At 44.5% G+C, this 23,186-nt stretch overlaps 1 protein-coding gene across 1 annotated transcript in view; it reads right to left on the bottom strand.

Moving 5' to 3' along the window:
• Positions 1-764: 764 nt before the first annotated feature.
• LOC119437002 (mediator of RNA polymerase II transcription subunit 27-like) overlaps positions 765-23,186 on the bottom strand; it is a gene marked incomplete at its 5' end in the record, with an annotated part of 38,011 nt that continues 15,589 nt past the window's right edge. The window contains 3 exons of the mRNA XM_049660069.1: positions 765-1,293; positions 1,848-1,925; positions 3,591-3,632. Coding sequence (XP_049516026.1) covers positions 1,225-1,293; positions 1,848-1,925; positions 3,591-3,632 — 189 coding nt within the window. The remainder of the gene's footprint in view (positions 1,294-1,847; positions 1,926-3,590; positions 3,633-23,186) is intronic.

Raw genomic sequence — 23,186 nt, 5'->3', positions numbered from 1 at the left:
AGCTCGTCAGGTGGCGACGTCAGACGTGGTCGAGACAAAGAAAAAAAAAGCAAACCTGCCGGCAACGCCTGCCAGGGCTCCCAAAGCGGGTGATCGTGTAGTTGGCGATGGCTAGCCTCTTTCTTGCCCCTGCCAACGAAAGAAAAAATAACACCAGCCGTGGTCTAAGCTGAGCGTTGAGGCTCCCTAGCCTGGGGAATCACCACAGACATTTCGAATTGGGCGCCGCAGTCAACGCAACACGTCATCAGCGGACGTTACGTTTGCACTAGATTTCCGGCGCACCATGTTCGCCGCGTTTCAGTTTCATGCGGGAAAAAAATACTTGATTTTCGCGGGCTGCAGGGCTTTACAGAGTTACTTTTTCTTTGCTTTAAAAACTTATACGGCATCGTCGTCCCCGTAGCTACAAACTCGCCATTAGCAATAACCGCCAAACGTTGCTAATTAAAAAGTCTGTTAGAGAATCTTAGTTAATTAACTAAGTAATTCGCATGTTTCTCATAATTTCTGACGTCCGCCGAACTAGAAAGCTTGCTCCTTAAGATAATTCCTATTTTTCTCAAAAAACCTACTTTTAGGATTTTTTGAAAGTGTTCACTGAAACACCCTGTATATGTGTGTGTGCAGCATCTTGTGAACATGTCTAAGTGGCGCCAGTTATTACTTCTGATATCTGCATTTCATGAAAGCAAACCTGATCAAACAGCACTACAAAGAGCATGCTAAGGAGAAAGAGAGAAAGGCAAGGCACATAAGGACACATGTGTGCACATGTGGTTGCAAGTTCTTTATTACATGTACATACAGATCTGTGGACGTATTCCGAAATTTTCCACTTCAGCGATAGTCCGCCTAGGCGACAATTTCGCCTTCAGGCACGCGCTGGTTGGCTGTTTTAGCAAAATTGGATGAGCTGATTGGCTGGTTGAGCCCAACGTCATTCAATTTTGCTCTACCAGCCAATCAGCACGTGCCTGAAGGCAAAAGGTGAACTATCGCCGATGTGAACGTTGCAGAATACGTCCCCTGTTCGAGCAGCAATGGCAGGTTGTCTCAATGTGGTTGAATGACCCTGCTGCCTATTTAAGAAGTGTTCAGCATATACTCTGTCTTCTGGCAAAGCTGAACTAAAGCAGCCAACTCAAATCAGATGAACTCTCAAGACATGACGTGGTCCAAAGGAATGCTCACGGCCTGCAGGTTTCGTGGTAAACATCCAAATTACACAGGTCCCTCCATGTTGGTGGCATGTTGTGCTGAGAACAGGTGCAGGTAACTGTGGAGCCACGTCTGTTGCAAAAGAAGAAAAGTTTATTTATATCTCAATAGGAAATATCTGTAAAAGTGAAGCAATTCTGAAACCTCGTTTTCATTCGTTTTCCACATCAAATAAGCAGATGCCTAAAAGCAAGTTCAGCCTATTCTCTGACAAGATACATGCAGGTTTCTTGTAAGAGTAGAATTTTGGGCCAGTTGGTGATGCGTATTTGAGTACGGTGAAGCGCGATAGACAGAACAAAGTAAGGCGAGACAAGTACTTGTCCTGTATGTCTCGCCTAACTATGTCCCATCTATCACACTTCACCATACTCAAATAAGTTTCTTTGTCAAAGGTAAAAAAAATTGGAACGAGAGGTTCTTATTGTCTATGGTCGGCATTCCAGTTGATTATTGGCTTATCAGCTTAAAATGTTCGTGGAGAGGTACTTTCCAAACTTACACAGCAGTGCAGAGAATACTTTGAACAATGTTTCAAATAGGACCAACACCCATAATAGACCCCTGTAGCCCCTGTTCATAAATGGCCTATGCCCTGTATAGTCCAAGTGGTACCAGCCACTCACCAGGAACGATTCAACGGCCAAGTCAGGAAGTTGCAGAGAAAATAAATGATGCATTGCTGCATTGGCATGGTCTGCCACCTGCGAAAAAAAGAGAGAAAATACATAACAACAGAAGTCATGATGCAGCAAGGCACGGTAGCAGTTAAGTAAGCTTGTAAACACAAAAGTTGAAACTGAGGTAGCTCACGATCAATCTAACTTAATTAGCAGTTTGGAAATGTAAAAAGCAAGCCATCCACATCAAACGTGCTTACTTAACCTTTCCAGTGTCACTGACGTACCAGTACATTTATGTGTTTCTGTCCCACCATGTCACTGACGTACCCGCATGTTCTCCACTCTCCACCACTGTGTTTAAGAGTGCATTTGCCATTATCCATGTCATTTGTTCTCTTCTGAATAACTAAAAAATAAACCACTGTGTTCGTTTTATAAGATCCGAGAAAAGAATGACACTGGAGGTGTGTCCCCTTTGAAAAACCTGACACCAAAAGGGTTAATGCATAAATTGCTTCATATCTCAGTAGGATAGTCTTAAAATTCTCACGTAAGTGCATGATGCAAAGCATTATCAGGTCATATCAAACAGCAGCAATATATAAAGTTGCTGTGTGCTACGATCAGAAATAAAATGAGGACAGCATTGCAAATCGAAGCCAGGTCCATAGGCGAGAAGTAAGTTCTCCATTAATAAGGCCATCAGCACAAAAGAAAAGAGTATTCCTAAATCCGGTAGCTGCAAGCTTTTAGTTCCAGGTTGATGCGATGCAGCCAAGTCAACAACACGGCAGTCATAGCAAAACTAGCCCAAGTAACCAGTAAAGCGTGTGCAAAACTGTTCCCAAAACAAGCGAAAAACTTCATTCCCCAAGAGATGCAGCTCATTACAATTGTAAACGAATGCTGCACTAGAAATATCCATGCATGTTTGGCAACACAGTTGGATCTCCTCAAGCTGCTTTTGAGATTGCCACATGATGACCGAAGATTGTGTCCAGTACAGACATTTTTTCCCTCTTACTCTGTGTCTGTAGAACGGCTGCCAGTTTTTGTCTTTTTTCATCTCAGTACCATTGCACCCCTCTGTCGCTTATGCATCATTTATATAATTGATCATGCCAGCGCAGTGCAACTTTCAAGCCTCTTGCCAGAGGGGAGGGGCGGGTGATGGCTTTGCTGAGCCGAAGTATTATACTATGCAGCAGGCACATACTACAAACCTCAGGGACAAAAATGTCTGATGGGACTAAGCTATCGCAAGTATGAACACGAATCTCCCAATACAGTGCAACACGCAGTCAACAAATATATTTGTATGTACTGATCTTAAATAATGTCATGGTCTTTACTGCATTTCTGAAAAAATTACTTTTTCTTTTCAGGGTAACGACTGAAGACCCTACCTTGCTAAACTGGAAGAAGAGGTGCAGCCTCCACCACACTTCACCTGAAGCTTACAATATCGCCAACGGTTCATGGTGACAGCGCTAGCAGCTATTGCCACAATTACACTTATGATTCATGAAGCCACACTGGAACTGGCCTTCATTCTTAATCGTTTACACTAAAGAATTATATCATTATTTGTGACCGACTGGACACTTTGAGGCTTCATACCAGGCTTACTGAACCAACATCTCCATATTAAAGCAGGAAAGAAAAGTCAGTTCAAGTAAACATCCACTTTTATTTTGTCCATGCTTGTACAAAAATGCATTAAGGAGGTTAAGAAAGTATGCCCACCTTTTGAAACACCTGGTACCGAAACTTCGACCACATGTCGAGCTGCAAAGATGTATGAAGTGTAATAAATATTTAAAAAAAGAGAGAGAGAGAATTGTTTTCACATCATCGTTGGAAACAGCAGTGTCTTAAAGGGGCCCTGAACCACCCCTCAGGCTTGGTGAAATAACATAGCCCGTGGGCAGCATGCACTGCTGTGAACATCTCGGCCAAGTTTTGTTGTCGTACGCGGTGCGTGTCGTACGCGGTGCAAGCAAAGTGCGAAGTCACCTTTATCTCAAATGCTCTCTTCTCAAACAGAAACCTCTTCCTCACTCTCTTCTGGACGCTTTATTTCGCAATAAAGCGTATTCCCATATGTGGCTACTATTGGTAGCCGTGGTCTGCTACGCAGCATAGATACCGCGGCCGCCGCGGGGTACCGCCACAAGTCCATTGGTTAGGCACACTGTGGCTTGCTGAGGACAACCACGTTTGGATTACGTTTAGTGCGTCGTAGGCACCAAAATCTGAAGTCATGGCGTCTATAAATAAAATTTTAACTGCATGCCACGGTGACATTTCGAAGGCGGCGAGTTGTGGCCACGCCCCACTATGCCATAGCTTTCACAGTGCAAGGCATTGAAGAAGGAACGAGAGCACAGCGGAGGCCGTGTTTGATTGACAATAACTCCGCTTCTACTGAACGCAACTCGGCTTCTGGTGAATGCATTGAAGTACTTTTTGTGGCAAAGTATTTCTGAAATAGACAAGCACTTTCTGAAATAGGCTATTTCAAAAATACTTTGCCATAAAAAGTACTTCGATGCATTCAGCAGAAGCGGAGTTATTGGCAATCAAACACGGCCTCCTAATTTCACCTCAAATGCCTTTCTTCACTTCGATAAAAAGTGGTTCAGGGCCCCTTTAAGAGAGCACAAAAGTAATCTGAGCTCTTAGTTTTCAGACCACAATTTCGGGTCTATTTTTCCTTGAAGATTTGTGTTCTCCAAAATATTATGGTCAAGCACCTCCAGATTAACTGTCAGAACTAAAGACATTCTACAACACATCCGAATTTCCTTTATGAAGAGTATACATTTCTGAAACAATTTGAAATTGTTTGCACTGAAACGCAAATCAAGTGAATACAAAGGCAATTCTGAATCAATTGACCCAATCATGGAGTGTTCTCTTCACTTATCAATCTATACAAACATGTACAATCTACAAATCTACAAGAAAATTACTTGTATAACAAAGGATGTCATATGTCTGGGCCAAATCCCTTTCTAACATGTGCATTGCGGATGCCTATACAGTGAAGACCACTACAAACGAATATGCCTGTACGACAAAGGCATCTGGGTGTCCCCTAAGGCTGATTTGTTGCTTAACAATGACTGCACATAGTGGCGAACTAAGTTGCCGTCAGCGCTAGCACCAGCGGCGTGCTTGACGAGCGTGCTGATGACAGCGCGCATTCCAGTTGTACTACACAGCTCCAGGAATTGCTCCACTCATACACCGCTTGTTGCAACACAGCGGTGGGTGTGACGGCAGACGTATGTGTCACAGTTGATGACAATTCGATGGAATTGGTGACAGACGACGCTGTCTGAAGCCAACAAGGTCAGGAAGAAGGCGATCGTCAAAGAAGGCATCAATGATTAAGAGCTTCTTATGAACCAAGAATTTCGATGACGATGGAGGCTATGGTGGCATTCAATGCTCTGCAGTTCTACATAGCATCGTTCCTGGGTTTCGCCGCGGAGTGTGCTCTGGGCCTCAATGCCATAAGATCGGCTGCACTTGCACATTCCTCCGGACGCAGTGCGCATAAAAAACTTTGCGACTTATTTGACTAAGTATCCTATGAATTCGTGTTAAAGGGACACTAAAGAGAAACACTAAATCAGCTTAGACTGATAACGATTTCGCAGTAATAGGTTGATTATAAGGCAAGAAAATGAAGCTCAACTATTCACTTTTTGAATTTTGCGCTGAAAGCCAAGCATCAGTACGTCAGTGTGACGTCACGGATTTCAAGGTATTTCTTCGCATTTTGGCCGTTGTAGCCCTGTAAATGTTCCCGAAACTTGCAGAACTCAAGTCTCTAGCTCCTTTAGAATACAGTTTATCCCATCTTTACCGATGATAGATTAATTAGGCCTGAGCAGACGCTGTCAAACTATATGATTTTACGGCAAGCTGGTGCAGAAACTTCACGGTGGCGTCACCACCAGTCTTTTGTTCTTGCACCTTCTCTGGCTTACCAAACCTCCTCTCATGGTAAGAGTGGCTTTTTTGGTATGGTAGACGGGTCACTTACTAATACAGCTCAAGTAATTTTTCTCTTTAGTAGCCCTTTATATAACAGTTCTCTTTTGTTAAACATGCTAGCCTACTGTATTGCACACAGTACAGTGCACAACTATTATGACGAATTTACCTTTATAACAAAGAATTTTGGAAGTCCCAAGTGCTTTGTTATAAAGGCGCTTCATTGTTCCGCTTCATATATAGTAGGAACCACTGTGGAATCTGACTTTTCACATCTACCTGCACTATGACCAAAACCTATTGCATCATTTATGGTATGTAGATGTGAATATGACAGGCGACTCAATCTCTTATTCACATATGTTGTAGTCATTACATACTATTAGATAGAGATGCCAAAAATCTAAAGCTATTCAGCATGGAATGCTTGGAGTGGCACATTCATGTGACTGCACTTCTTGCACTGCCACAACCAACACATAGTGCATCACAGATTGGAAGCCAAAATATGAAAGCATCATGTTATTTGACATAACCACATGTGCTATAGTTATATTATGTGAAGGTAATTCCATAGAAAGTTTCTGTAATCCAGACTGATCAACACAAAATTCACAGATAGATAAATTTGTTAGACCGTACTACCCATGCAGATTCTGCAGTGTTGTCCACCAATTATTAAAGGAAATGGAGTATAAGTGCTAGATTAACTGCAGCTCCAGGCAGCTTAGTGCTCCTGCTGTCTTAATAGGAAAAGTAATTTTATTTATAGAAAGGCAGAGAGGCTGACCTGAGCTTAAGTGCTCAACCTAGTATAAGTGCTAGATTAACTGCAGCTCCAGGCAGCTTGGTGCTTCGTGCTGTCTTAATAGGAAGAGTAAATTTATTTATAGAAAGGCAGAGAGGCTGACCTGAGCTTAAGAGCTCAACCTAGCTGCTAGTCTGCACTAGGGAAGGGGAAAAGGGTGCGAAAGGACAATGATGAGAAAAATATGAGTGTGACGCACCGAACCAATCGAGACTGCCACAGTATTAGTTCAAAACTGTATCTAAATAATGCTGGTCAACACTGTCGCATGGCTGAATCACATTCTTGAGTCCAGTCCTGTGTCGTATAGAAATTGCAGCATGGCCCGTATTGTTACTGTAACATATCTTGGGTGAGGCCAAGTCCCTTAATAAACAAAATAGCGCCATCCTTTGCCCTTTCCGCCGTTATCCTTTCTCCGGTCTCGAGTGGCACGCCTCCTCCTTCCTATTTGCCTACCCCCATCGTGACAGTGCGTCGTATTGATTTTATTATTTTTTGCTCAGAATAAAAGCGCACACTTTATTAAAAGGCTCTCCGGTGCCATTTCTGTTGCAGCTGCATGCATACACATTGGCCCACACCATGTGCAGTTCCTCCGTCATGAAAGTGTCGCGCAAAGGCTTCCTGGGAACTCCTGCTCACCGTGATGGGCTGCCGTGCAATATAGTAAAAGAAGCCATTCGTTTCGCGCCCCTGGTAAGGAAGCATGTAGTGAAAATAATTCAGATGTCCCGAAGTGAGAGCACACACTTTTAACAGACCGCCATACTTGTATATCTTGTAGGGTAAATAGAATTCACCGAAATTGCAGTGGATACTACAGGCTTTTCTACCGCATGCACTTCCAGCCGACGCCACGTCTGCGCATTTGTTTTACAGTTAGGTAGAGGATAAATCCATTACAGTTGAACCCCGCAATAACGAAATCGGCGGGGATACTGAAAAATTTAGCTATCACGAGAATTTCGTTATCGTGCAATAACACAGTACAAATAAAGAAATGGCCAGCAAAACGAAAACTTAATGCCAAAATTCAGAATAACGATCATTATTCAGTTTCCTTATCATGTTAACAATGCCTCAGTACTACAAACTAATATTGCGAAATCTGAGGATTCTTAGATTTCCATGTATCATTCACGGCAGCCGAAGCAGTAGGTTAGCAGATGACAAGGCGCATAGAGCGAATGCCGCAGTGCATGAGTTCCGAAAACTACATGCGCGGACAGGCGCTCCGGAACCGCAGGGGAAGTGGGCGCAGCCGCCCCCAGAGGTTCTAAACCAGTGGGGGCATGACCCCACACTCAAAGCTGTTCCGACCGCCACCTCCCCTTCTTCTCCCCTCCCAGCAACCGTGAGGCTAGCGACTCCTTTGACTAGTTAAAGGCTGCTACCTTCCTTCAACAAACGAAACAAAATTTTATAGAAGCTTGTGACTTCTGAGACTCTTTGTCGGTGCTTTATCTGCATCGAGAGCGCTCCGTGTTTTCATCTAGTTCAACATATCTTCCCTGCTGACATGGTTCTCAAGGAGGGGCAGGCTGGCGCTCTCTTCTGCAGCCCTTGCAGGAGCACTTCACAGCGCCACGACTTTAGGATGCCTCTCGTTCTCTCCCTTTTTCCTTGCCCCTAACCAAGCCCATGAAAAGCAAGAAGATAGTAAAGGTCGGTGTATGCCTGTTCCTAGAAAAGCACGATTTAAATCAGACCGCAGCTTTACATTTCTCTGCACTGCTCTTCGTCAATGGTTGTTTATATATATATATATATATATATATATATATATATATATATATTATATATATATCGAGAGAGAGAGGTGAACCACACGATGCGACATGAGCCCCCAGACGTAACCCCCACTCATAAGATATACTTCTGGAGCCTCTGCGCGCGGAGAAATGTAGCCTCCATACTAGCGGGGATATGCCGCGGGCGTGCTGCACGGTCGCACTTTGCACTTTCCGGGTGGTGTCGTCAATGCACGCTTGTGCTTTGGCATAGTTCAGGTGTCCGCCTCGAGCAATACAGTTACGGTGTCCACGAGAAGGAATGTGAAAAAAAAACCAGCAAGAAACATGCACTTTGCAGGAGACGTGGAGCTACCTTTTTTGTCGGAAGTTTTCTCGGCAAAGAAAGTCTCCAACAGACATGATGTTAATTTACTTTTCAGTGCCCCATGCAAGCTTTCATCAATATGCAATCGTATGAAAACGCTCAATAAGCACCTGTGCACCATAGATAATAAATCCCGTTTCACTGACTGCACGCGCAACGTTATCTATCAGATACCGCTGAGCTGTGGCAGAAATTATATTGGACAAACAGGACAGTGTTTCAATGATAGAGCTCATCAGCACAACAATAACTTGAAGAATGGCTATGGAAGTAATTTAGCGGTACATTGCAAAAAGTGTCCATGCACTCCCATTTTGAAAAAGACAAAATTCATAGGGAAAGGAAAAAGTAAGAAGGAAAGAGAAATAGTAGAGGCATATCACATTCGAAAGGAAGGAGACAAATGTGTAAATTTTCCCTCTCGCATTGTTATGATGTTGCTGATTTTGCGGATGTTTATATGACTGGTGTACGCATGCCTATGCTGGAAAAAGTATAAATGACTGATGATTTTCAAATAAACTTCCAGTTGGCAGTCAGTGCTTGTTTGTTGTATTTGTTTCTTCCTGTAGTTGTTTTATTCGCACTGTTTAAACCTCAGTTCTAAATCATGAACCAACTAGCCCTCATCAAGACCTTACCATTTTCTGCTAGATTTCTTTAGTTTCACCTTTCTATAAAAATGGGGTAGATAGCAGTTTATAACAGATCGTACACTCAGTCACATTGCCGATGTGTAGCACATTTATGTAAAGACGATGCAGTGAAAAAAAGTTCTTCAACGTCAATAGAGCAATTGTAATGGTGAAAAGAAAAAAGATCGAGGGAGGCTGTGCCAATTGTTATTTTCTTTATTTACAGGATGTGAAGCCACGAAAAAACGCCTCATTCAACAGATTTAAAATTGTACTACTTCCAATATAGAGGCTTGTAGGCGAGTTTTAACCACTCCACAGTTGCATTCAGGTCCATGGTCCAGTTCGCTAGTAGCGGCTGTAACAATTTGCTTAGAAACACCTTACACAGTTGCTCGGTGTGGCCGTCGGTGAAGTGAAGCGAACACACCAATTAAAAACCTGTCACTCGGGTCCCAAATGCTTCCTTTGCCACTTGTTCCCCATCGCAAAATATTTTTCAGCCGTGCTTTACGGCGTTCTACGTCGCACCGAAACTCATGACACTAGATTAATGCATCTTTTCTTGCGTTAGTAGCACACAGCAGCACACAACAGTTGCGCGGCATAATGCCACATGCAACACGACAAGGACCTCGAGACATTTATACTACTAAGTGTGCGGACAAAAGGCGTGCAAGCGAGACGAGAAATCTCTGCCACGGCGCCTTCCCGGAGGGAAAGCATCCTGTAGCAGTTGCGCCAACCCTAAAAAAGCGGCGGCAAACGTCAACTTTTCTTCACAGCTCCACCCATACTTCGCCACATGACGTGGCAGGCCACACCTCGTGTGTTTCATCGAGCAGCCGTGGAAAAAGCAGTCTAAACAAGCAACACGTTGGCCATGACAACTTCCGGCGTGTGCAGGTGCTTCCAGCACCGTGCCGTTTTTATAAACAAAGATGGCAGCGCCCACGCAAGTGCAATGTGGTGATACTTAACGCAATTTAAGTGTGAAACAAAGGGATTTTGAGCGTATTTTGGAGTCTGCTGACCTTGCGCGAGTAGATAATGTGTGGGGAAACATCCCATCAATTTTTGTTGTTGCGGGATTGCAGTCTAGCAACATTTCGTTGTCGAGAGGTACGAAACGCATTGAATCCTATGGGTATTCGCCGGGGATACGAAAATATTTCGTTGTTGCGAGAATTTTGTAGTCGTGGGATTTCATTATCGCGGGTTTCGAGAGTATATTGATAATTTCAAACGTGCTTTTTACAAGGTTGTGGCTACACCATGAGTAGTAACTAAGCATTTGCAGTTGCAATGCTGAGCATCAGCTATTTTATACACTTTTCTATTCAGGTACTTTCAGAAGAGATTCAGACTTGCATGAAAGGTTACCTGCGTAAAAAGAAAGAATCTCATCGTCTCTGGCAAGCAGGTAAACGCAGCATAGGGTTGCCGGTGCAAAGCTGTTCTTTTTGCACACCAAAAGCGACTACACAGCGAAACAGCCCGATGAGCATTACGAGGATTGACGCCTAAGTGAACCCACACTGCAGAGGTGCAGTGCCCACTGAGCTGTGACGACGACAGCATTTTGTCGGAAATGGCCATATGGCACACACACATAAAATGCAGTGACTGCTATTAAAAACAAGCAATAACAAACTAAATGCACTTATGCTCGCACTTTAACAGTTGCCTTTATGATCTCGTTATCTGAACTAAAAGTTAGAGTACCTCCATGGTGCTGTGCACAAACTTTCTCGAGATTAATTAATTAAATTCTGGGGTGTTACGTGCCAAATCCACAATATACTTATGAAGCATGCCATAGTGAAGAGTCTGAATTAATTGTGACCACCTGAATTTCTTTAATGTGCACCCAATGCACGGTACACAGGCGTTTTCGCATTCCCCCCCCCCCCCCCCCCCTGAAATACAGCCACCGTGTCCAGGATTTGATCCCGCGCCATCAGGCTTGGCAGAGCAATGCCATAGCGACTATGCCACTGTCCTTCCAGAGATTGTCAACTACAAGCTTTGGAGTGCCCCATTTGTAGAATTGTGTCCTATTTTGTAGTCATACTAAATCCAAGTTCTGTCAATGGCGTCAAGTGTGCAGGGACGTTGGAAAGTAAATTAACACTAACAGTTGTACAAAAACTAAGCACAATATGCACACAAGCACACCACGCCAGATGAGGTACGGTTGGAAGCATGCGAGTGCCACGACAGCCCTGCTTTCGGAGAGCTTTTTTACTCGTACCAAGCATTTGGAACTGCACTCGACCAGCAACCAAATTAGAGAAAAAGGACACTTGCACAAAGTCTAGCATGGCGTTGCTCCTTTAAGCCCGTATTCCATGCAATCATTCTACTTGATAACAAGAGAACACACACTTTAGATTTTCTAACGTTTAAGTAAACATTAAAGGCATATTTTCTTAGAAAAACAAAATCATTTGCGATCAAATTGTAAAAACCCGGCTCCAGTTAACACCCAACAGACACAAAAATACCCAAGATCGCCAGCTACATTGCACCAGTGTTGGCGATGCCACTGTTGAGGCGGAGATACGGCGGAGTGAAAAACGAGTGCAGAGCAGAGGAGGGCGGCAAAGATGGCGTTACACTTATTAATTGAGGGACTTTAAAGCCAAGGACCCAGGATAAAATCTTCCAAGAATGGTCTTTCAATGACAGTTGCCAGTAAACAGGCGAAATCTTGTTGCTCAGTCATGTACACTGGGCAGACGCAGAATATGTGCACTAGTGTCTTTGGTATGTGGCAGTGGTGGCAATTTAGGCTGCTCTCAAGACCAATGAGGTGCGCATAGCGCTGTGTGAATGCCACACCACTACAACTAAACTGATTTGAACCAGTGTCCCACAACTGCTGCTTGTTAAAGTCATAAAATGAATTTTGCAGTATACTGACAGCTCCGGAAACCATTTCAGGATGTGCAAGTGAACTGTGCGATTGAAGAAACTGGACCTTGAGCTTTTAGCACAACCCGTAAACACAGCTGTGCAAAACATCCCTGCTACCTTTGCAGTTTACAGTAGTATATTAGCATCACACCAGCACACACTGCTCTAGCTTTTAACAATTGCTGCAGTGATGTCGTGATGGATCACGACAGGATCCATCACGACAGGAAGCTCTTAATTTTTAATTCATCATACAGCTGTTGAGTGCACCCAAAGACCTTCAAGGCGAAAGGTCAGGAAAGGAAAGTGGCATAGACTGTGCTGCTGCTCTCTCCTCTAATGTGATGTGAGATCTGTGCAGTCACGGGGGCACATGAACTGCAGACCTAAACATATTTGTGACAAAAGGGACAGTACAATGACAGAGTGTACAGTTCACTCCTTGAAAACACCTGTCATAAAGAGAGATGCTTTCAAAGCAAGATGCTTTGGACACAGTCGTGGCTGTAAACAGATAATGTGAAAAGTATAAAGGTCAATCAAGCTCGGAAGCCATGGAGCTTGGAAGCCATCTTGCTCCCAAATGTTCTCTTTTATGACAATACTGGTGCAAACTGTGGTGTTTCTCCTTATGCCTAAAAAAGGAGCAGGCGTCGAAATTCTAGACATACTTCTCAATGGGATGCTAAACAGATGAGCACTAATTATTGACATACACAGTCTACCGATGCACAATAATTTAACTTACAGGCCCTCCCTTTTCTTTCTCTCTCTTTTGCATTAAAATTTTAATTTCTCAAGCTAGTGAATCAAGTGCACCTGACAGGAACATGTAGCTACAGTGCAGCTGCACGGAAATTATGTTTTTCCCCTTCCGCTGCAAAATACAGGGCTCTCAGTGCAACATTAAGAAATCCTGCAAATTGTCATCCCGTGCAGTCATCATCATCCGATCATAATCACCCAGAGACATAGCCAGGATGTACAACCAGGGCACCCCATTTCCCTCCATTACCCCCTCACTCTTCTATTCCACACACTTGTCATTCCTTCCATAGCTCCCCACCCTACGTGTGGATATCCCATGTAGTATTGCGCCACCATGGCACTAATGCGAAAAATACTAATGCAGTCTGCTGAGACCTAAGTCAGACTTGCTCCTAGGTAGTCACCAAGAATGGCCAGATTATTCACAACCTTCACAGCCTATAGGTAGCGCGGCTGTACATCCATGATGGCAGACATTGCAAAGATCATGACTTTTTCAAGCGTGTACATTTCGAGAAGAGCAGAGTTCTTTGCGCTACAGTTCTCTGCAGTTATATGTTATTGCGTACATACAAGAAAACAATACGATTTTGACATAATTGAAGAAATCTTGGGTATGTGAATGCACCCGCAACTTAAATATATAAAATCTTAAATGCTGCAAGTGCAGCACCATGTCGATTCGCTAGTGTGAATTATAGCATCGATGGGAGTCTGTCACAAAGTATAAAATGTTCATGCATGTGGCTCAGTTAAGTGCAAAAAATTCTTAGCAGCACGCTTACTACTTGAACTTTTGCTTGCACTTTACTCCGTAGTGTAACATTTCTTTCGGTTCAGCATTGGCGGAGAGACATCTAACTCGACATGTTTTGCCACAGCATATTACGACTGTGTAGTGAAGTTGAAAAGGACGAAGTGCAGTTTGCGCTCACATAAGCAAACAATGTAGTCAGAAAATTGTGTTTCTGCAACCGAACAGAAAGAGCGACTCTGGAGGCACATCCGATTCTTGGCAATGCAAGCGTAAATTCTGGGCACTTGAGACTCGGAATGATGCAACAGGCATTTTGAAGATCGACCTTTTGTGATGCATCCATTTCTTATGAGGCGCACTGCGTATAGTAGCCTTGTGCGGCTTTGTTGTGGTGCCACTTGATCTTTCACAACTCTTTTTTGTTTAAAAAACTTAGTGTGCAAACTATATCTGTTTTATCAGAATACTTTGGAAAGGCATTGTTGGTCAAGTTGCCCGCACTTTTTTTTTTATGCCTGAGAACGCAGCAATCTCCCATACTACAGACACCATTCATCACATCACTAGTTCACGAACAAACCTTCAGCAATTTTTTCTTTGCTAACACCCCTGCGCAAGCAGAACAGTAAATGTATCCAGCAAAGCGCCTTCCCCAGTAATTTTATTTATTTCTAACCACCCCACATACCCGCTGTGGTTGCGCAGTGGCTATGGTGTTGGGCTACTGAGCACGAGGTCGCTGGATCAAATCCCGGCCGCGGCGGCCACATTTCGATGGGGGCAAAATGCGAAATCACCCATGTACTTAGATTTAGGTGCACGTTAAAGAACCCCAGGTGGTCCAAATTTCCGGAGTCCCCCACTACGGCGTGCCTCATAATCAGATCGTGGTTTTGGCACGTAAAACCCCATAATTTAATTTTTAACCACCCCACAGAGGTTGCATGTCAGCGGCTGAGAATCTAAAAATGACTAGCGTTGGGCTGGACAACATTCATCCTGGTCATGTAAAATAATCTCTAAACCAATTTCATTTGGACTCTTTCCAAAATTGTTAACCTAACGTTCAAAACAGGCACCTTTCCTCGAGAACTTAAGTACAGTAGGATTACTTGAGTTTTTAAGAAAGGTGATTGTTATTACTAACTATAAGCGAATCTGCATTTTCCCATTCTTCAATAAGATTATCGAACTAATAGAAAAACAGTTGACAAAATACCTAAACAAATTTAATATTCTTACACTTTACCAATTTGAATTTCAATTCGGTTATTCAACTGACCTAGCACTTGCATGCCTTAACAACCAGTTAAAGAAAGCTTTGATGGTGGAAAACTTGCAGGATCCATATTTGTAGACCTTCCAAAGGCTTTCGACAGCATTACCAATGAAATTCTTAATGTTAAACTAGAAGTCATAGATAAAAATGTCACAGTTTCGCCCTAAGGGCGAAGCAATGAATGCGATAGCAACACAGCAATGTCATACGAAGTAAGGTGAGCGGCTTTGGTAGCAATATGAATTGTAGTAAACATGAGCTGATTAAGTAAGCAGGTGTGCTGCGGCGTAAGTAGACCGACATGAAGAGAGACTCGATGACCACGAGAAGGCGCGTGTGAAATAGTGGTGTTGATGAGAAGCGCTTCCTGTGGGCAGCGCGTGCGAAGGGACACACCTGTAGCGCTACACTGCCGATCCGGGCAGCATTGCATGTGTAGCGTGCGTTGGAAAATGTGGCCCGACTATTACTAACTGAATGAACAAGCGTGGTGTGAGCGCGCACAAACAAACATGAATAGATCACACTGAATGACTGCAGACAACAACCGTTAAAACTCTGGCAGCAAGCGCATACGCCGCAGTGGCGAAGGTACGTGCGGTCTATCGCTTCAACGGAAACTGAGCGGCGAATGCACGGCGCATAAACGAGCGCGGTTGTTGGCAGAGTGGAAGTGCGCCCCCCCCCCCCCCCCCCCCGCTCCCTCCGGCGCTGGCTTCCCGCTTCCTTGCTTGCGCGTGGGAGATTGAGTGCATTCGCTCTCCGTGATAGCGCGCGTCCCCGCACGCTTCCGCTCGGGCATACGGCGCGCGGCGAAGATTTTATCTATAGGGAACCTCACGGCGACGGCGACGCCGACGGCAGAAATCCGGTTGAAGTGTCCATATAATTGCTATCACAATAAAACAGGTCTTCCTTTACTACTATTACGCAATTACTTACAAGACAAATATCACATTGTCAGTATTTCTGATGCTTATTCTAAACCCATAAAGAATAACTTAGGCATACCAGCTGAAGGATCCATCTTGCCCAATACCTTTTTTAATTTACAATAACAATCTACCCAACTGCATCACTACTGTACGCTGAGGACACAACAATTTTTAATTCTCATAAATGTCTGTCATCGCTGGTAACCACGCCCAATATAGATCTGCGCATATATATATATATATATATATATATATATATATATATATATATATATATATATATATATATATATACAGTCAAACCTCATTAATACGTAGTTGGCCGGGAATGACGTTTGGGTACGCACTAAGCGATGTACGAATTAACCGTCAGTGCCGGTTTAGCGGCTACTTACCAGCCAGAAAAGAACGCCACGATCCCCACAAACACACTCTCACGCACACACAGGCACGCTAGCTTTATTCACTGGCAGGCAGCAAAAAGTCAGTTATTTTCACTTGCCGCCGTGGTGGCCTCGCCGCGACGACGGCATCTTCGAAGTCAGCAAGTCCAGCAGCCAGTTTGTCCATTAGGCCTCGCTTCTCTGCGAACGCTCGCATCACTGCCACAGCACGCGCCGCGTCGGATAGTGAAGGGCCGTCGTCCACTTCGACATCGCTGTCCTCCTCACTTTCGCTTGAAGCTGGACGAGGTGCGTTGGCAGCAACAATGTCGCTGTCTGAAAAGTCCGGGGAGGTGGTCACGTCGCCGTCGACATCTCGGAAGGTGCCGAAGTTCACCTCCTCATCTGCTGCACCTTGCCGCTCGAGCACTTCAACCAAAAAGTTCTCGCAGTCCTCGGCGTCTTCACCGTCCGCGTCGTCGTCGCCTTCAAGTATTTTGAATTGCGCTCGCGCGAAACAATTCTGTATTGTTGCCGGCTGGACCTCCCTCCATGAGTGCGCGAGTAGGTGTACAGCGCCCAGTAGGTCTATGGTGTACGTTTTGCCGCTATCCATAACGAGCAACATCCTCCGTAGCAGATTTTTGCGGTACGTCTGCTTCACTGAGCGGATGATGCCCTAATCGAGGGGCTGGGCGAGCGCTGTCGTGTTCGGGGGCAAAAAGAGCAGCTTAATTGCCGTCAGGTTGTCCAAATCGACATGCGCCGACGCATTGTCGAGAACGATCAGGACATTCCTTTTCTTGGCAGCAAAACGGCGGTCCAGCTGGCGCACATACTCCTCGAACAGCTGAGCAGTCATCCACGCCTTTTTGTTGTGCTTGTAAATGACATCGGATGGCAAACGGGCGCCTTTGAAGCAACGCGGTTTTCCGTACCTGCCGATCACCATCAGTGGCAGCTTCTCACTACCGGTCATGTTGACGCCGAAAGCGACCGATACCCGATTTTTGGCATGTTTCCCGCCGGTGCACTTTTCATTCTTAAATGCCAATGTCCTGTCCGGAAGCAGGCAGTAGAAAAGTGCCGACTCATCAAAATTGAAAATGTCGGCGGCATCGTAGGCTGCCAAGGCTTCCTGCAATTCGTTGTTCTGCCACTCATCAGCGCCTTCTTTGTCCGCTGCAGCAGCCTCACCGCAAACAGCTTTCCCCACTATGCTGTAGCGAGCTTTAAATCTCGACAACCAGCCGTTGCTGCAGGCAAAACCGGTGCAATTCAGCTGAGCTAGAGTGTACTAGACAATGGTCGAGTGGGCCGAACGGCGCTCTGGCGCTGAGGCGCCGCGTGTGGAAAAATAGTGCGAGGGCGCTGCGAGCGAACTGGATTGGGGCGGAGACGCGCTCCGCGGCATATTCAACGTACTTTCGTTGCGAGCGCCGAGGCCGATTGCGCATAGTACGCTCTTAAAATAGTGCTTTATTTCAACTGTAAATGTATGTTTACACTATTTTTCCAAACATATATATTTGAGGCACGGATTATACAACGCGACGTCTTCAATTTTGCTGTCGTTGTCAAGCGCGTCGTCTGCTAGCGAGCGCGCGTTCGCTACGCGGACGCTGGCGGACGCCCAGTTTTTCTCGCAGAACCTCTGTGCAGTACATTTTTTTATGTTTTAGTTGCTTAGGTGCGCCCATGACCCCTTACGGCATGTACCAAGTGTAGTTTTAGCCAGGTGAACTGCTGTTTTTACCACTGTCTTCCAAAAGTAACTGGTATCTGTGCAACATGAAGCTACATAAGAAAATTTTATTATTGATATCGTGTCATTTTACACGCGCTTCTTGTAGGTGGATACTGATCAGGGACAATAATCAAAGAAAACAGTATTAGAGTGAAATAAACCAGGTTTATTAACTGCGTGGCGCAAAGAATGATCAATGTATTTCTAGGTAATTAAATCAAAGGGTACATAGACATATGTTTACGATATATATATGTACGGGAAAAATTACAAATATTATAAATGCAATAATTGAAAAAGTGAGGACTCCCGGCCGGAATAAGTGCAGTAACAAACAGACTTATTAGTGAATACTAGAAATAAAACTCATTCGTAGAAATAATATTCATAGCAGGCAAAACCATCGTGTGTGTGTGTGTGTGTGTGTGTGTGTGTGCGTGCGTGCGTGCGTGCGTGCGTGCGTGTGTGTGTGTGTGTGTGTGTGTGTGTGTGCGTGCGTGCGTGCGTGTGTGTGTGTGTGTGTGTGTGTGTGTGTGCGTGTGTGCGTGTGTGTGTGCGCGTGTGCGCGTGTGCGTGTATGTGTGTGTGTTATTTATATACTGTACGACGCCGAATTGTCATTTCCGTTCGAATGTAACGCATGCCAGCACTATTGAAATCTCAAAGGTGAGTGACTGCATGCAAGTGAGGACTGTTATTCCGAATGATTTTGCTGCCGGAGAGTCGTGGCGCAGGGGGAGGGGCGCAGTTCCTGAGAGAATTAACGGACGGGAGGTCCAGTCTCACCAGGTTTGCAGCCCATTAAAGCTGAGTGCCCCACGTGGTACCACACTTATCTTCTTCAACGAACGCAACAGATCTGCACATATCTCTACGTGTATGTGAGACATGCCGTTCCTTTGTTTCATTATGGTTGTTATGATAGTGCACGGGATAACTGAACGCAGCCGTTTATAATATACAAGCTGCAGAGTTGAGCGGTCATACATTTGGGAACGGCATTACATATACGCATGAAATATAGGGTGAGCGTAACATGTTTTTCTGGGAAATCAGGCTCGAGAATAGTTTATGTTGTTTACACCCCCAGAAATAAGCCGAAGAAAGCAGCCACCTGTTTTTTCTTTTTCTTTTTTTTTAATATAAGCAAATTCTTTGGTTTTACGGTGGCAAAACCACGATATGATTATGAGGCACTCGGTTTAGTTTTTGCCACCTGGGGTTCTTCAACGCGAACCTAAATAGAAGTACACGAGTCTTTTTCCATTTCGTTCCCATTGAATTCCGCGACCTGGATTGAGACCGCGATCGAGCTCCCGAATTAGCAGCGCAACGCCGTATCCACGATATAGGCACTAATTAGGCTACCGCGCAGGCTTTCTTTCTTTTTTTTATTTTTTGAAGTATCGACTGGAAAGAAAATTCCACGTACGGCTTACGGCCAAAGATTATCATATAGAATGGCTAACTAAAACCGTTTTCGGCGCGCGAGGTCCGACTGCAGTAAATTTATGACCCCGTACCAATTACTCCACATTCTGTTACGCGAGAAAGGCGGAAACTTGATTGGAATGTTGCACTGCAGTTTACTTTTTTTTTAATCTATACCAATGAGTCCCGTAAATCTAAGTACAAGGCGCGCGATGGGGCAGATATGCTTTACTTGTTTGAAGCGGCAAGCAGGAAGGTTACATATGTTGCTTCGTCTGCTTTTCGCAAGACCTACTGATAGAAAACTATATGCGCAACAATACAGACTAGAGATACATGCTGCTTGAAGAACGAGAAAAAATATTTTTTTTCTCCAAAGGGAACCGTACAATAATATAGTAGAATGAAAGCCGACACTGCGGCCTCAATGCACGCGCAATCACCGAGCGGCATTAGAAAATAATAAAAAATAAATAAAGAAGAGAAAGGAAAGGAATTTATTCTTAAGGCATAAATACAAGTCATATGCATTTATGAACCCCATTTGATCGATCTGAGCGCAAATACCAGCGCGCGAAGTAGTACGAATGACCCTGCCGAGCAGTATCGCCAGCAGTTTCCAACGGCGCGACCTTGATGCGGACCAATCCACTTCGACCGCAGCGCCGCCCCAATATTTTTCCACGTCGGGCGCCTCAATGCAAAGCATGCGCCGCCCCAGCCGCTCGTCCCACTCGACCATATTCTAGTACACTCTAGCTGAGCTGCGAAAGTTAGCGCTTTCTCAGCCAGAAGGGGTCCACTGACTGGCAGGTTCATGCTACGCGCCTTCTTCAACCAAAGCAGCAGGGCCTTTTCTACTTCGGGAAAAGCAGAGTCTCTGATGCGGCACCTCTTCAGATTGCTGCCTGAGCCGCCCCGCAACTTTTCGCGAGCGTTCCATATTCCGCACACAGTCGTCAGAGGCAAGTGCTTCTCACGGGCTACCGCAGATTTCTTCGCTCCATTTTCAATGGTGCGAATGATTTCCAGTTTTTCCTTTACACTCAAAACGTGATACGGCATAACAGTCTTCACGTGCAAATTAAATCGCACAATACGCGCACCAAACAATGCAAAAAAAAAAAGGACACGCCGCGCAAAAGAACGTTGTAAAAGCACACAACACTACGCAAAAGCACACCACCACTGCCGTTAGCACTGGTGGACACGGGAGAATGAAAGAAAAGAATAAAGAAACGTGGCGTTTGAGCCGTTACGATGCTTGGATTGGATTCCAAAGTGACAGCGAATTCCCCTACCTTCAGCTCCTGCGGGCTACCAGAAGCTAATCTCGAAGGCCACGCTTTTGCGCCCTTTGATCGGCAACAACCGTACGAACAAAAAATACGTCGACGTGGCCATGTTGTGACGTCACTACGCTGACAATTGTAGTTTACCAATCTCGAAGGCCATGCTTTTGCGCGCTTCGATCGGCAACTCCTGTCGTCGCCACTGAAATTTTCGCGATTTTCTGCCCGTGAACATATAAAAACAAAGAAAATGGTACGTACTAACCGTATGTAATGCAACAAGCGACTACGGCTTAAGCGGTCAGCCAATACATGGGGTTCAATGGGGACCGGGTGGGGGAATCTTCGCGACTACGTTTAAACCGGACTTACACATTAAGCGGGTACGTATTAACGAGGTTTGACTGTATATATATATATATATATATATATATATATATATATATAACTTGGTGGGTTGGTGCAAAATAAACAGACTTATCATCAATCCCACTAAAACTAAGTTTATTTTATGTTTATCACAACAAAAATCAACACTGTGCATTCCACCCGTTTCCACTGATGACCATTAAATACCAGCAAGTGAAGAATTTATATATCTAGGTATGAATATTGACTGTAATCTAAAATGGCTATCAAGAAGACGTTATCATATGGAATACGAATTCTCATTAGGGCACGGCCTTTCTTTTCACGACCTCTACTTTGTTCACTCTACTTCGCATTCTTCCACTCACACATTAATTACTGCATAATCGGATAACACGTATACTACTCATCTAGAACCGCTACAAAGTGTCCAGAATTTGGCAATCAGAATCATAATGTCAAGTACACAAACCGCTAATGCTAAACAATTACTACATGCAAATAACATTCTGGATGTAGCAGCCCCTTGTTCAAGTTTAACCGAGCCACTTTGCTTTTCACACTATTATACAATCAAACCTCATCGCTGTTAATTTTTAAATAATCTCTAACGGACACCAACTCGACACGGTTCGCACTAAACAATACCTGCATCTTAACAAAAGTTCGTACTAATTACAGCAAACAGACTGTTCACTTCACAGCGATCTAATTATGGAATACATTACCATTTGTAATTAAACTCCAGAAAGTTCACAGATTTAATCAGGGGCGGATCCAGGTTTTTTCTGAGGGGGGGGTCAGCTTCTGTCAATGATGACGATGATGATGATAGTAGCCTTTATCATTTACCGAAATTCACCGTTTCTGCTCACGATAAAACCGCCTTTTGTACGGCTAGAGCAACACCTGTAGCCCGCCGTGGTGGCTCAGTCAGCTCAGGCGTCGCGCTGCTGAGCACGAGATCGCGCGATCGAATCCCGGCCGCGGCGGCCACATTTCGATAGAGGCGAAATGCAAAAACGCCCGTGTGCTTGCGTTATAGTGCACGTTAAAGAACCCCAGGTGGTCAAAATTAATCCGGAGTCTTCCACTACGGCGTGCCTCATAATCAGAACTGCTTTTGGCACGTTAAACCCCAGAAAGAGAAGCCCTATAGAGAAGCTTGGTATCGGTTTCTCCGAGCTTATAGGAAAAGGACGTTACCCAATACAGCCATGTGCTTGGCGGCTGTGCCTGATAATACAGGTTGTTCAAACTAAGCTTTATGGCTTTCTTAAAATTAGGCACTGGGAGGCACGCGAAGGCCACCTGTGCAAATAAGTTATGTGGCCAGGGGGGGCACAAAGTGAGATGATAATTATCGCTGTGAGCAGCCCAATTAACTAAAATTGAATAATTATTTTTTGCCGACTGCAGTAAGTGGGTATGTTTGTATTGAAAACTTAGAGGCAGTCGTGTTTATACACAGTATCAGTCAGAAGAATTATTCTAGCGGGTTCGTGCTCCGAGATATCCGACTCCAAATTTCAATTGTATTGCGCAGAGTTATCGACTCGACGCGAGAGCGGTTTATGCTTTGCGTTGGTGGGGAAGGGAGGAATTTTGAACATTTTTAGGGCATTGACATCTTGATGGGTGAAGTGTTGTCATGAGATTTGTGCATGACAACACCAAAGTTAAAGCAGCAGAATGAAATATTCGTTAGCATAGCTAAAAAGGTTTCTGCTGTTGATGGTGCAGTTGTTGCTTTTGATTACAATACTTACAATACTTACAAACTTACAATACTTGGAAATCAGCAGTCACTTTATTTGTGTAGCCCAAACAAGGAACATGCCCGGTCGTCTAGTCACCATTACGCACGCGCACTGCCCTCCGGCTTCTCCG

Source organism: Dermacentor silvarum, chromosome 1 (assembly GCF_013339745.2).
Source record: "Dermacentor silvarum isolate Dsil-2018 chromosome 1, BIME_Dsil_1.4, whole genome shotgun sequence".
In the NCBI taxonomy this organism is placed as follows: Eukaryota; Metazoa; Arthropoda; class Arachnida; order Ixodida; family Ixodidae; genus Dermacentor; species Dermacentor silvarum.
Note: the sequence above shows the minus strand (reverse complement) of the source record. Positions and strands in the feature narration are given on the sequence as shown.